The sequence below is a fragment of the Oxyura jamaicensis genome, chromosome 14 (genome assembly GCF_011077185.1).
Source record: "Oxyura jamaicensis isolate SHBP4307 breed ruddy duck chromosome 14, BPBGC_Ojam_1.0, whole genome shotgun sequence".
In the NCBI taxonomy this organism is placed as follows: Eukaryota; Metazoa; Chordata; class Aves; order Anseriformes; family Anatidae; genus Oxyura; species Oxyura jamaicensis.
In genome coordinates, this window is record NC_048906.1 from 12,051,138 (window position 1) to 12,064,923 (window position 13,786).

A 13,786-nucleotide genomic window follows, 5' to 3' on the forward strand; every position below is an offset into this window, starting at 1 on the left:
GCAAGTGGCCAGAGGCTGACGAATCTCTCGTGTGCTTGCCATGGGTCTTTGGTCACTTTGGGAACAGGCAGGTCCTGTTCTCAGTAAGCAGGTTGCTGGCCTCACTCGGTACATCTGCTCTTACATAACCCACAAGCTGTCGTGTGCAAGCAGCAGCAACTCTGCCACGTTTCAATATAATATGGATGTGCCAGAGAACTAATGCAAGCTTACATCGAGGATGCTCAGGCTTTTGAAGGAAATAAATTTTGTAAGAAATCCCTAAAATACACGCCCTGGCATTACTGTTATCTCTTCCAAAACGCTGCACGTGTGCTTCTCAGTAAAGCTAAAGGACAGTACAGAGCCGCCACGTGAGCTTGTTTGTTCAAAGTAGCCCCTCTCAGCAACTCCTCTGACCTGACGCGTGAGATCTGTGCAAAAAGTGAAGAAAATTGCAGGATACAAAAATCAGCTTGGACAAATCTTTGTACGCTAACTTGCTGTATGCCAGAGGCTCTGGCTTTTGATTTATAGCTGTGGCTCGCAGACGCACCGTTTGAAGCTATCACCTTGGTTTATAATGGAGAGATGTGCTTTTTTTCCCCTAGGTGACCTGTTAAGTAGCCTGTTGCAGAGTCCCAGTGCAGCCAAATTATTGAACCAGCCAATCCCCATCCTTGACACGGAAAGTGAATATATTTGTTCCCTGGCACTGGAGTGCCTGGCACACCTCTTCAGCTGGATCCCTTTGTCTACCAGTATCACCCCGTCGCTCCTCACCACCATTTTCCACTTTGCTCGCTTTGGCTGCGACACTCGCGTTAGGAAGATGTCTTCTGTCAACGGCAGCAGCCAGAACTCGGTGTTGGGACAGGAGCGCGGCCGGCTCGGCGTCTTGGCTATGTCTTGCATCAACGAACTGATGTCTAAGAACTGCGTGCCTATGGAGTTTGAGGAGTATTTGTTACGGATGTTCCAGCAGACTTTCTACCTCCTTCAGAAGATTACCAAGGAGAATAATGCCCATACAGTGAAGAGCCGACTAGAGGAACTGGATGAAAGGTAAGAGAAACCAAACAGCTAAGTAGCTGTGCTAGGGCCTCTTGCTTTCTAAAGGACAGCCTTTATTAATTTGCGGTCATGCATGGTGTGTCTAATCACCTTTTTTTCAGAGTTCTGTGCTGGTGGAGACAGGCAGAAAGGTAGGTGCCCACAGGTAAGGTTCTGGTAAGGGGCTAAGTTTGCTAAGTGACCGTGGTGGCACAGGTTTGTATTCTTTCCTGTCCTCTTCCTCCCCTTTCCCCGTTCGTTACTGTTTGACTGCAGGTCTGAGGTGGCACAAGAGCTGACCCTGCCCTTCATTCAGTTGTAACAGAACAACAGAAGAGGCACAGTGAGGTAAAGGCACTGCAGTATTCCCTTTGCTGGTCGGTATCTGCCTTCTCTGTCTTAAACTCAACCATACAAAGAGTGGGTAGATATTCTGCGAGTCACGACTTGAAAGAGAAATAGTCTCATACCCTTCGTTGAGATGCGACAACTTTTGATTACTCTGTTTTGTTTTTCAACAACACAAAGACAGCTTGGGGACCTCCATTCACAGCAGTGGTGAATGGCTCCACCGCGCAGGCTGTCTTGCGTGCTTGGCTGGAGGCAGCAGGGGAAGTGGCAGCATCTCAGGAGGCTGCGTGTCCTGGTTGTTCTCCAGAAAGTCACTGCCGTGCTCCTTGCCTGAAACAGCGTGACTCTTTCGTAGCGGATGTTCCTACTTGTGGGAGAGAAGGCGAGATTTGTCTCGCCATAGTGTTGAGCGGTTGAAGCCACGTGTTGACAGGGTGAGCGAGGTGATGGCTCGATGCTGCCGTTCGCTGCCGGCCCGCTGTGCGAGCGCTTGCCATGGGAAGACAGGCAGGCTGCTGCTAATGTTTACAGATAAAATGCGAGTGTGCTCAGTATCTTGCTGTGGATGCACAATGAGGGAAATAAATTTCTGGTGCTGCTGGACAAAGACGCAGCAGAAAGACTTTTGAGCTTGTTGATCTTTTTCACCTTGATACTCACTCAGGTGTGAAACCGAATTTGGAATCAGCTGTGGGTCTGTTTGTAGACATGACTGGCATGTTTCTGCTGTAAAAAACGTTTTCCATATCTTTAAATACGCTGGCAACTCTGGGATAATAGATGCAGGTTGGTTGTGACTGCTGTTTAACAGTGAATTCCGCTTGCTCGCTTCTCGACTTACCCTGACTTCAGTATTGCTCGCTTCCTAAAAATGTCTTACCTGGTGGAAATCTGCTACCTTTGCATATGGGATATGTGCACAGAGAGCGAGGGGTCGCACTCTGGATTTCACAAAAGCTGTCCTGTGAACCTGCAGTAAATGAAATGCCCTCTGTAACTCCTTTTTCTTCCATGGAAATATCAGCAAGCTGCCTTCAGTGACCAGACTGTGGAAGAGATGTAGCTGTGCTGGCTTTTACTGAGGTCATATTGCTGTCCCATTATCTTCTGCTGCTTATGCATGTTATCCAGAGATCTCTGATATATCTCTGTTTATAAGAATCCTCCTCACTCATTGCTAAGGTCTGAAATAGGGATGTTCTGGGGAGACTGCTTGGAAAAATCTAGGTGACTTTGGCAGGAACGGAGCTCTCAGTGCTCGCTGTCCTCACGGTGGAAATGGCTTTGCCTTGTATAGGAGGATGTTCCTAGTTTTACATCCAAAACTAAAGAACTTGTCACGTGAATGCATCTTCCTGAGATGGACTAACAAAGTCCTAAACAAAACTGGTGCTGGTTAAAGTGCCCTGCCTCAGTAGATCGCCGTCTTTAGAGCTTGCCTGCCTTAGGTCTGCTTTTCCCCAGCCTCCTGTGGCAGTGATTCCTTTTGTTATGAAATCAGCGTGGTTTTGAACAGATTCTACTGCTGAATAGAAGAAGGTTAAGCTTGAGCTGTCTTTTTGCTTTATTTGTGTTGGCTTCAAATTGAAAATGTGAAAATATTGGAAATGGGAATGGAAAACGTCCGGTCTGGACAGAAGCAGTGGCTTGGAGGTTGCAATGTGGGCTTTGGGGGGTGCGGAGCTAGGGGCCAAGTAGGAATTTCACTGGTCTCAGGCCAGAACCTCTTTAGAAAATAAAAATAAATAAATAAATAAATAAACACAAAGGAAATGTTTGGGTCTGGACACTTACTTTTTGCTGTCTTTTATTTTTGTTGCCTTTGGTCAGTGGTCAGGCACGTTCAGTGATGATTCTTGTCAATGAAGGCAGCGCCAAATAAAAAGTTTGTGTAATCCTTTTGCATATTCAAAGTATCGTATGGTTTTCATAGGCTTCTAATAACTAACAGCGTTGCAGCTCTGTTAGCTGGCAGTGCTTCCAGACTTGAATCACTTGTGGTTAGAGCGTTTGTCTTCAAACCAGCATTTGCAGAAGGGGAGAGCGAGGCAGTACAGTAAAACAAATCTGCTCAGCTGTGTCTGAAACTGTGCTAAACCGAACTTGCTGTTTCTTTTAAAAGAAAAACTTGAAGTGCTTATACTTCAGAGCTCTTAAGGTATGGGAAGGACAAATTACTCTGCCCACAGCCTTGTCACTGGATCCCTGGAGCTCTTGCTGCTTGTCTATCATGTTGCGATGCATTGGCCCTGTGCACAGATGGAGTGCTTCGTTCTTCTGTGTTTAGATCAATATGAAGATGACTTCTAACCTCGAGGAAGCTTGTGTTGTGCACGGCATGTTTTTATTCCATCACAGCTCACCCCATTGTGGTCTTTGTAATTTTTCACCTGTGGTGTACTCAAGAACCCTCTGTGCTTGCACCGAGGTCATGCTCTTGCTGGACTCCTGAAATTTTGGTAGCAGGCTTCTTTTTAGATCTTCATTTGTGTGGTCCCATGCTCTGGAGGAAGACTTGTCTTTACTGTCTAATTCAGTCACAAAAGCCTGGGCTCAGCTGAGAAACTTCAGGATAATAAATAGTTGGTCATCTGCACCACATCAGAAGCGGTCCTTTCCAGCTCTAAACTATGTGGCTCTCCCACTACCTCATGTAAATTTTTAACATGTGTATTGTTAGCTTTTGTATTAACTTCTTGCTTTCAGCGGAATTCCTCAGTGGTACGGTTCACATGACTAATCCTGTATACATCAGTATGATCAGACTTGCTATCGTGTACTTATTTCTCTAGGGTGTTGGGGATTGTGTTCATTTGCAGGCCTGACTAAACTCAGTTATATTTATCTGAATATTAAAGTTGCTTTTGACTAGACTGTCTTTTCTGCTGTTTCAGGTATTAATGGAAGGAAGGGTTGCCCATCCTGTAGGTAATTGTTGCAGGGTTTTATATTTTAATTGTTCTACTGGCTGTTAATTGTAACTTTCTTTTTTTAATGAAAGGTTTTTGAGTGAGTTTATCGTTGTTTCAATGAAATTGTTTTTTCTTGTGGCATCCTTCAGGTTTTCTTAATTGTGTTCTCTTCTGTCCCTTGTAGCTACATTGAGAAGTTTACGGACTTTCTTCGTCTCTTTGTGAGTGTCCATCTACGAAGAATTGAATCCTACTCCCAGTTTCCCGTGGTTGAATTTCTGGCACTGTTGTTCAAATACACTTTTCATCAGGTACAGCCTTGTGACGTTGTTTTTCCTTGGTCTGTTCTTCATGTCCTGTTTTGTACAGCTTGGGTAGCTTGTTTTCCCCAGTGGAGCTGATACCTAAAGCTAGCCCAGAAAAAAAAAATGGCATCTTACTGGCTTTTACTTCCCCAGCATTGCTGGGGACTTGGAAATGTCTTAATGTGCTCCTGGATTTAGCTGGAGACAGCATTCACATGTAGTTACCTTGTAAGAACAACTTGTCTGTTGTTTAACTTTTTTCTACTTTTTTTTGCTAGCCCATGAAATAGGAAATGTTGTCTGGAAAAAATCTGTCTAGCTTGTTTTGTGTTTGCGGATGTTTTCTTTCTCCTGCATCTGCTGCTTTTACTGCATCTGAAGCATTCCTTGTATTTTTCAATTTTGCAGTTTAAAACAAACTGGCTTTTGAGAGGCGTTACCTTGCTGCAGAAGCTGTCACAATGCAGTTCTGTCCTCTTCACCATCATTTGTGCATGATGACAGGAAGCAGATTTATAAAACACTAGAAGTAGATGCAGCAAGCCATGAGATGGGTTCACGGTGAGACAGCCCTTGTCATCGCTGGGTTCCCACCTTGTGCCAAAGCTCTTGCTCATCTTTTGACATCTTGAGGCTGCAAGTCTCCTCAGTGCCCTCCTAGAAACTTTTCAGTACAGCAAGAAGTTATTCCCGTGGATTGAAGTGCGTGCTAACGTTTGCATGGTATGAAATTGCCATCGTTTGAGAGATTCATCATGAAATTTGGTGTATTTCAGCCTACCCATGAAGGTTACTTTTCTTGCTTGGACATTTGGACGCTCTTCTTGGACTATCTGACGAGCAAAATTAAAAGTCGTCTGGCAGACAAAGAAGCAGTACTCAATAGGTAAGGAATGGGGAAGGTAGTTGGGGTTTGACAGCTGCAGAGGGTCTTGTGGGCACTATGGAAATACTGAGAAACAAGCAATTGTTTACTGCAGCTGTGTGCAGAGTCCTTTTTCTAAAAATCACTGAACGTAAGTTTAAACTGGAGAGCTTACCGCATGCTCATGGAACAGAATTCAAGCTGAGCAAATTAAGGCAAGAAAAAAGGTCACAGAAATACTGCATGTGAACCAAGCAGCTAGAGGAAGAAGGCTTTGGCGTCTAAAATAGAACTGGGACATATTTTTAGAATATTTTAGCCCATACTAGAGGAGGAGACTATAGAGAAAGTTGTGTAGTAAGGGTTCACACGCAGCTTGTACAACTAACTAATGACTTAAGAAAATTTTTAGATTTAATTGGGGTTTTAAAATCTGTTTAAATGAAGGATGTGTTTGAGAAGCACTGGTGGTGCTGTGTTTGAAAGTTAAATTCTGCTTGCTTACCTCTATAGCTAATGGCGTGTATGAATTGTAACAGTGGTTGGCAGCACTTCCTTGGTAGGTGCTGTCTCCTGAAATAGTTGGCTCTCTGCTTTTAGCAAGAGTCCTTTTGCTCCCCCCCCAAAACACCTGGTGAATACACAGGATCTTGTTCAAATTAGTTAGGCTTAAAAGCACCGTGGCTTGGGCCATATTGCTCTTAGCCAATTGCAGAAGAAAGCTGCTTTCCCCTGGAGCGTACTAAATATAAGTGGTTAGTTACTGAAAGACAGCCTGGTGTCATAACCGCAAAGAACAAATGTGGAACTAGCTTACACCAGACAGCTCTCTTCCTTTCAGCATGGGAACTGAGTGTTTTTAATTTCTCAGGTAGTAGGTATTTGCATTTGAACTGTTACAATTTGTTCCTAATTTGCTGCTGTCTGCCTGATGCTGCTGAACTCTGCCTTGGCGTTCTGCTCCCCTTCATCTGGCTAACGCGTGTGTAACGCACGTTGTCTGTACGTCAGGCGTTTCGTTATGGAGAGAACCGAAACAAACCCTAGCTGTCTCTTGGAGATACGTCACTCAAAAGAGTGACAAACAAAAAAAGAACCGCACCGAAGTGCTCGTAGTGCTGTTTTGTCAGAGCTACCTGTTTTTAATGACAACTTTATATAGCTACGACTTCCTTCGTGCTTTAAGACATGTGAACGCCTCAGTTTGATAAGATGGGTGTGGTTACACCACAGCAGCACAGATGAAATTTCCTGTTCCGTGGCTTATAAACCCTGCATTTAGTACACATTGCAGTTCTACTACTGGATTAATTGCCCAATCTTGAGTTATGTCATCTGGCTACAGAAAAGATGTTAATTCAGCCACCTTGCACAAAGCTTTCAGCTGCTGAGCTGGTGGTGCAGCTGATGGGTCTGAAGCCTGGATTGCATCATTCCTGGCATCTTTGTTAGTAGGTGTTAATGCCTAGTGTTCCAACCTGATCTCACTTCAAAAAGGGCATGACTGGTCCTTGCATAGGACAAGCTGTGTTTTGAGGAAGGTGGCTTGAGAAAAGAACAAACAGAACAAAATCCCGAATCCCCAGAGTTTGGCGGTGCCAGCAGAAATGGTTGCATGGTCAGGTGACTGCTCACTTCGCAGCTTGCTTTTATTTTTATGTGATCAATGGAGGAAGGAGTATCTTCTGCACTCCATACCTGTCGCACAGTACCTGAGATGAAAGGATGTCTTTTAGTGACATTTTTAGTGTTATAGTAGAAATGGAAAAAGTGCTGGCTTTGTTTTAGAGGGCAAGGGCCTGAATTCACTGGCCAACAGTGTATGGGAAGAAGAAAGCAAAACAAAGAGCCTCAGGGGATGTCACCTTTTGTAGGTGGGCAGCAGTTCTACCCCCCTTCATCTGTTCCTTATTCACTGCCCAGAAAGTACAGCACCAGACGTGCTCCTGAGGAGCAGATTGAGGAGTAAGAGGGTGCTGGTGCCTCCTGTTCACAGGCAGCTGCCATTCCACCTGGAAAACCACTCCTGTTACCTTTCTGTTCTGTGTTCCTGGGCTGCTGCTTTAGCCAATGGTTACCCATTTCCCTCTCAGAGGCAGTGGGCTATCAGATGTTACCACAGGTAGCTTGTGACCTAAAATTACTCTTAATGCAAAGCTCTATTTGAAGTTGTGTGTGTAAGCCCGTAAAGCTGTGCTGCAGGCTCTTTGCAGTGGCTCCCGTTAAACTGTCACCTGATTTACATCTCCTTTGCTGGAAGGGCTGTGAGCACGGCAGTCCCTGCAGAATTGCTTTATCACACTCCTGTTGTCTTCTCCATGGTCACAGGTACGAAGATGCCTTGGTTCTGTTGCTGACGGAGGTGTTGAATCGAATCCAGTTCAGGTATAACCAGGCACAGCTGGAGGAGCTGGATGATGAGACACTGGATGATGATGTAAGGAGCAGAGTTGAACAAGGACAGCTGTAGGTTCAGATATTAACTGCAGCACTCATTACACCTGGCATGCCTTTCCCAAAGCTTGAGTTCTGGAGTACAGGCCAGATACCTGCTGCTTCACTCAGTTCTGTGTGGGTTTTGAGGTTTAAAGCAGCATGAGATGCATTTATCAAAAATACATCTAAGTTACACTGAAAGGATACGACTTTTGTTTTTAACTTGGTTCTTATGGGGAAAAATACAGGTATCTATGTTCTGTTTATCAGAGGCGTTAGGTGTCTGTGTCTGGTTGCTTTGGAATGTAAACGCAGAAATATTTTTCAAGACAAAAGCTTTAAGCTGTATGTATTAGTGCTTTCATTTGGGCATATTTCTCTGAAGTCAGTAAATATCATCTCAATCCATACCGATAACAGTAAAAGTAAAGTGCAGTAGGTGGCTGAAGTGTCAGACTGGAGCATTAGAGAGCCTCGCGGTGCTCCGTAACAGATGCCAGTCATCTGTGCAGTAACTCTGCTTCAGGAGTGAGTGCTTGTGGCTTATCACCCCAGGGGAAGAGAGGCCTGCAGGCCCAGAGAGAGGGTCAGTAAAACTGCTCCCAGTCAGGTGTTTGGCACCGTGTGGGACTCAGGAGCAGTATCTCTTCAGTAGCCAGGCGTCTGCCAAAGCCAGGCTCTGGAAAGGAGTTAGGCTGGGGCTCAGTGCATGGCATCAGCTATGGCCACCTGTTTCCCTCAGGAGGTGCTGTGCTTACCTTGTTGTTTCTTCCCATAGCAGCAGACTGAGTGGCAGCGGTACTTGCGCCAGAGCTTGGAAGTGGTTGCAAAAGTCATGGAGCTCTTGCCGACCCATGCCTTCTCCACGCTAGTAAGTAGCTATGCCGACCAAAAGTACAACGTGAAATGAACACCAACTGCTGGAATTTGCTGCAAGCTGTTTCCCAGAGGTCAGGGTGCCAAAAGAAGTAGGGAGATTTGTTTTTAAAAGTGAAAGCTTGGCAAAGGAGAGACCATAAATCTAAATAAAAAAATTAGGCTTTGGCTTTGTTGAATATCTTAGTGTGGTGTGGTGAAGATACTTCACAGTGAGCATCTGAGTCCGACTTGCTGGACACCAAACTTTGTGGAAATGCCCATCTCTCCAAGTGGAAATAATTCATTGCTGTTTGTCTTGGCCTTTATATTAGGAGACAGCGTTGTGAATTGGACAGATGTGTCCTTAGGATTTTAAGGAGAGTGAAATCCTTGTTTAAGTGAAAGGCTAGATACAAATGCTGAAAACAGTGCTTCGGACAATGGGGAATGACATCTGATAAACACAGATAAGTGCTTCTTTCCAGCTAGTGTCACTGTTGTTGCTGGAACAAGTTGCCTTATTTTATAGCGTTATAAGGGTTTCTGAGGAGGAGACTTCAAGCCTGTGAGCTGGTAGAGTCCAAAATTCAGAGTATTTTTTCTCTGGACAAGAAAAAAGGCAGGTATATGCAGTGGGAACTCAAAGCAAGTCTATTAATCCCACTGGAAATAGCGCATGCCTAGATCTCAGAGCCAGGTTGTCAAGAAGCAGAGAACATTGAGCTGCTACGGAGGCAGAAGATGCCTGACCTGAACTAAGCACATTATTAAAAACTCCAAAGTAGCGAGCAAAATAGTTCTCATGCAAATGTCAAGTTCCTCTGCAGCGTGGTGGCGTGGCATGAGTTAGCAAGAGGCAGACAAACTGAACAGCTGTTTCAGTGAGCACAGTGAGCATACGGGTCATACGGTGAAGAGCACCTTGCTTCCCTCCAAGTAACACACCAGCATGAGGAAGATGATCTGTTCTTTTTAAATATTTCTCCTCCTGCAATTACATACAGGCACTCAACTGTTAAACAGGCACAGTATGGTAGAAATGTGACAGTGAATGCTTGAGCCCTATGTTCATTCTGCTACGCTGCGTGGTCTGGGAGATGTGAAAGGCATGCAAAACTTCTTGAACAATAGTCTCTGCAGTGATGCTGAGTGCAGGGGCTGGTCATCGAGCAAGTAACTGAAGGTACAGCAGCTGCTGTTACTCTGTCCCATGCTGAGCAATGAAAGGCTGTAGTTCCTGGTGCTGATGGGCAAGTGAACTTTCATAAATCCAAACTCTTCCAATGTGGCGACTTTGCCAATAGAAAATGAGGAAAATTATGCCAGAGTGAAAGGTTGGAAACTGTTTTTCAGGTGAGATGCCTACAAGGAAAAGGTTTCCATGCAGTCTTTGTATGCATGCAAATGTGTTCAAGCACAAGGCAAATAATCCCCTAACACTGAAGTACCTTGGGTGCTGAGCATTGGTCAGAAAGCTTCCTAGTCTACGTACAACACGTTCCCCAGGGCAGCATAACCTCAGCTGAAGTATCAGTAGGAACGGGCATGTTTGCTGTCAGTGCTGAATGATGGAGTTAGGATCATGCTCTGTGTTCCCAGATCAGGACGCATGACGACTGTTGTTTGTTCCCTTGGCTGTTTTCCCTCTGGGACTTCAGCTGTTCTTGGTGCAGTCTGCAGCGTGCCAACAGAGCGGCTGCAGTATTTCCCTCCTGTGTTCTGTTAGAGGCACTGAACTCAGCCTCTTCAGATGAGTGTTTTGGGAGCCACATTTTGAGAACCTGATATTTATGGGTTAGGTGGAAGCAGTGCAAGTTTCCAGTGCTTCAGGCTCTGCCCTTCTTTGCTTGTGTGCCCGTTCCACTTGGTCTGGGTTACCCATCCATCTGCACATTCGTACTGATGGCATGCTGTGCCACGCCAACCCTCGTGTTCTCTAGACCTCTAGCTCGTGAGGCTGGGTGCTGCTATTTGTGGGAAAAGGAGAGCTACTACAGGGAAGTGCCTTCAGGGTGCTTTTCATGTCACCGTTTTCATGACACCTATAGAGACGTAAGCTGCAGAATCAGCTCAGAAACATGCCTTTCCTCCTCCCAAATGTCTTTTTGAAGGTGTTAGGGAGAAATAGGGAAATGTTCTCTAGTAGACTAATAGTAGAGTGTTAACTGAGAGCCAAGCCCCCAAATCATGCTCATTTTTTTTTGCCTCTTCCAGTTTCCAGTTCTGCAGGATAACTTGGAAGTGTATCTGGGACTCCAGCAGTTTGTGGTCACTTCAGGAACAGGTAACCACCGCCATCCAGCCCAAAGTCCTCGCTCTTTGAGTAGATGCAAAAGCACTGTAGACCTGTTTTAGTATTGCTTCCTCTTTGCTTTGTTGAGGATCTGAAATTCTTAACCCAATACACATGGTGTGCAATGGCTTAGTAGTCAAACTCCAGTAGCAAACAAAAATCTAATAATACGGTTTTGTATTGGTATGGCTCTTCCCTTGCTCCGGTACTGGGAGATACCTTGGGTGTTGAGAGCAGCTATGCAGCAGTCCCCCCCTAAAAAACACAAGTAATTCCAATTTGAAGAACACTTAAGACATCCTAGGTTTAGTAGTAATCCACAGGGTTTTTAATGCTGTAGCAATGATCTGTGTTAGCTGCCAGAAGTAACTCAGAGGCAACTGGGGAGTCAGAACTGGGAGACAGTGTGCTGTTGGTACAGAAACGGCAAGCCTGTTGCTGAAATTGTAAACAGTGTGAGATTAGATATGGTCAGTAGAAAGAAACAGGTTTTCTTTGAAACATGTTGTTGCAGAACATATTTACTTTTTTAGTAGAAGGTCTGGGATGTTTGGAGACCAGGTGTCTGTGCTTGAGCAGTAGGACAATTGCATAGGCAATAAGACTGGCAAAGCTGCTCATCTGCATGTTTCTTGTTATCTGACAGATATGAAAGTATATAACCACATTTCAAATTAGAAGCAAATGCACTCTTTCTCCAAATGTGCTTCCAGTGCTGGAACATCTATTTCAGACTAGCCAGCAGAGGGAGTCTGGGTAATGACTTTCACAGAACTGGGACTGCTTTTTTGGTGTTGACAGGTAGCCAAAAAGGTTGCTGCTTATACAGATTTTAATACCAAATAGAATAAAATAACTGTGGAAAAGGCTGAAATTGTTGGTAGCATCATTTTCAGCCCTTAAAGAGAAATTTGAGTTGTGGCAGTCAGAACAGCTGAACTTGTCTTACCCGATTGACTATTTCAGTCACTTGGACTGTGCTCAGTTTTGAACTGTGACCCACTGCCGAGTTAATTTAAGAAGAATGCTTGCAATGTAATTAGAATAAACTTAGCATTTCCTGTAGCTTTGTAATTAGGTTTCCCATCCCAAAGAGCTGTACGTATTAGTCACAAAGTTGCATGCACTTTGAAGTATGAGTTTCCAGACTGCTATTAGCACAAGTGAATGTGTACACGTGTGTCTTCTGGATTCACTTCTAGTAAACCACGATGTCGTTTCAGGTCACAGGCTGAACATCACTGCGGAGAATGATTGCCGTCGTTTGCACTGCTCCTTGAGGGATCTGAGCTCCTTGCTGCAGGCTGTTGGTCGGTTAGCAGAATACTTCATTGGGGATGTGTTTGCTGCCAGGTTCAACGATGCTCTTACAGTGGTGGAGAGGTAGGTGTGGGGAGGGGGTTGCTGTCCCTTCATCACTACAAGCAACAATCATCACTGCAGTGAGAGTGAAAGCCAAGGTTTCTTTCTACCTCCTCTTGTCATGATTAAATTGAGATACAAAGAACTCAATGACTTGTACCTGAAGTGTTAGGTTCATCAGTGCTGAGTTTCTCAGATGGCTTTTGAACCTTTCACCAGAGAAATAACGAGTAGGGGGGAATAAATAAAATCAGTTACTGGAAAGGATGAGGTACTTGTTTTCCAGCATCTGCATTTGTGATGCACTGTTGATTCTGGTGGCGCTAAGGGCTATGGTTTAGCGATGGGACTTGGTAGGTCAGATTGATGGTTGGCCTTGATGATCTTGAAGGTCTTCTTCAACTTAGATGATTCTATGATTACTTGAGAGTTATCTCTGAGAGCTAAATCACTGAAATCTCCTTTCTAAAAAGATCTCCAAAAACTGGAAAGCAGGCATTATTTGATTCTTACCCTCCAAGAAACTTAATTAGTGCATGGTTTCAAATTACAGAATTTCAGAACCACTGCCTTGCATTTCACATCCACACAGGAGCATCATACTTGTTCCATCTTATCACAAGCAAGGAAATGGGTTCTAAATTACTTTCTACTAAATGGCCTAAATCTAATCTATATAATAGCTAAATATTGACACAGGCTTGTCAAGAGCCGCATTCGGATAAGACATGCAGTGGGTTTGTACATGCGTGTATCCGTTTTGCAGTCTTCTTGTTTTACCATCCATGTATTCACTTCCAGGTTGGTAAAAGTAACGCTATACGGATCCCAGATTAAACTGTACAACATTGAAACTGCAGTACCATCTGTATTGAAACCTGACCTTATTGATGTGTGAGTATGAGATGCGTGCTACGTGTGATTATATACAAATTTTGTGCCTGTGTGGGATGGAGGAAGCTTTGGATCTCTTAGATCTGGTGCTCTGATTACTCGCTTGGCAACTGTTTGGAAAACTGTAAGTGTTAGCTAACCACAAGGGCACTTGCTGGCGACAGCGTTGACCTTTACGAGTATTTTGGACCACTATTTCCTCTAATTGATGTAGGTGGATTATTTAAAGAAAAATGTATTTGTGATCAGATATAAAAATGCCCACCGTGTTACCTTTAAAAGCAAACCATTATTCTGCTGTGTACTAATGGCTGTAAAAGTTTGGCTCTTTTGCAGTAAAATTAGATGGTCAAATAAGCGTTACTTATTTGTGGTGGTATTTTAAGAAATAGATCCATTTTAAGAAATGAGTGATACGTAGTTTGAGGCATATGGATTTTGTTTTTTGCTACCAAAGTCAAATCTATGACCGAGGTAA

At 44.2% G+C, this 13,786-nt stretch overlaps 1 protein-coding gene across 4 annotated transcripts in view; it reads left to right on the forward strand.

The window, feature by feature from the left end:
• XPO6 (exportin 6) overlaps positions 1-13,786 on the forward strand; it is a 53,422-nt gene that overhangs the window by 26,828 nt on the left and 12,808 nt on the right. The window contains exons 7-15 of one of the 4 annotated variants that reach the window (XM_035339979.1): positions 591-1,044; positions 1,155-1,184; positions 4,480-4,606; positions 5,377-5,486; positions 7,794-7,902; positions 8,680-8,772; positions 10,974-11,043; positions 12,276-12,435; positions 13,216-13,308. In XM_035339979.1, coding sequence (XP_035195870.1) covers positions 591-1,044; positions 1,155-1,184; positions 4,480-4,606; positions 5,377-5,486; positions 7,794-7,902; positions 8,680-8,772; positions 10,974-11,043; positions 12,276-12,435; positions 13,216-13,308 — 1,246 coding nt within the window. The remainder of the gene's footprint in view (positions 1-590; positions 1,045-1,154; positions 1,185-4,479; positions 4,607-5,376; positions 5,487-7,793; positions 7,903-8,679; positions 8,773-10,973; positions 11,044-12,275; positions 12,436-13,215; positions 13,309-13,786) is intronic. The other 3 variants (XM_035339980.1, XM_035339981.1, XM_035339982.1) reach the window with 3 other exon arrangements.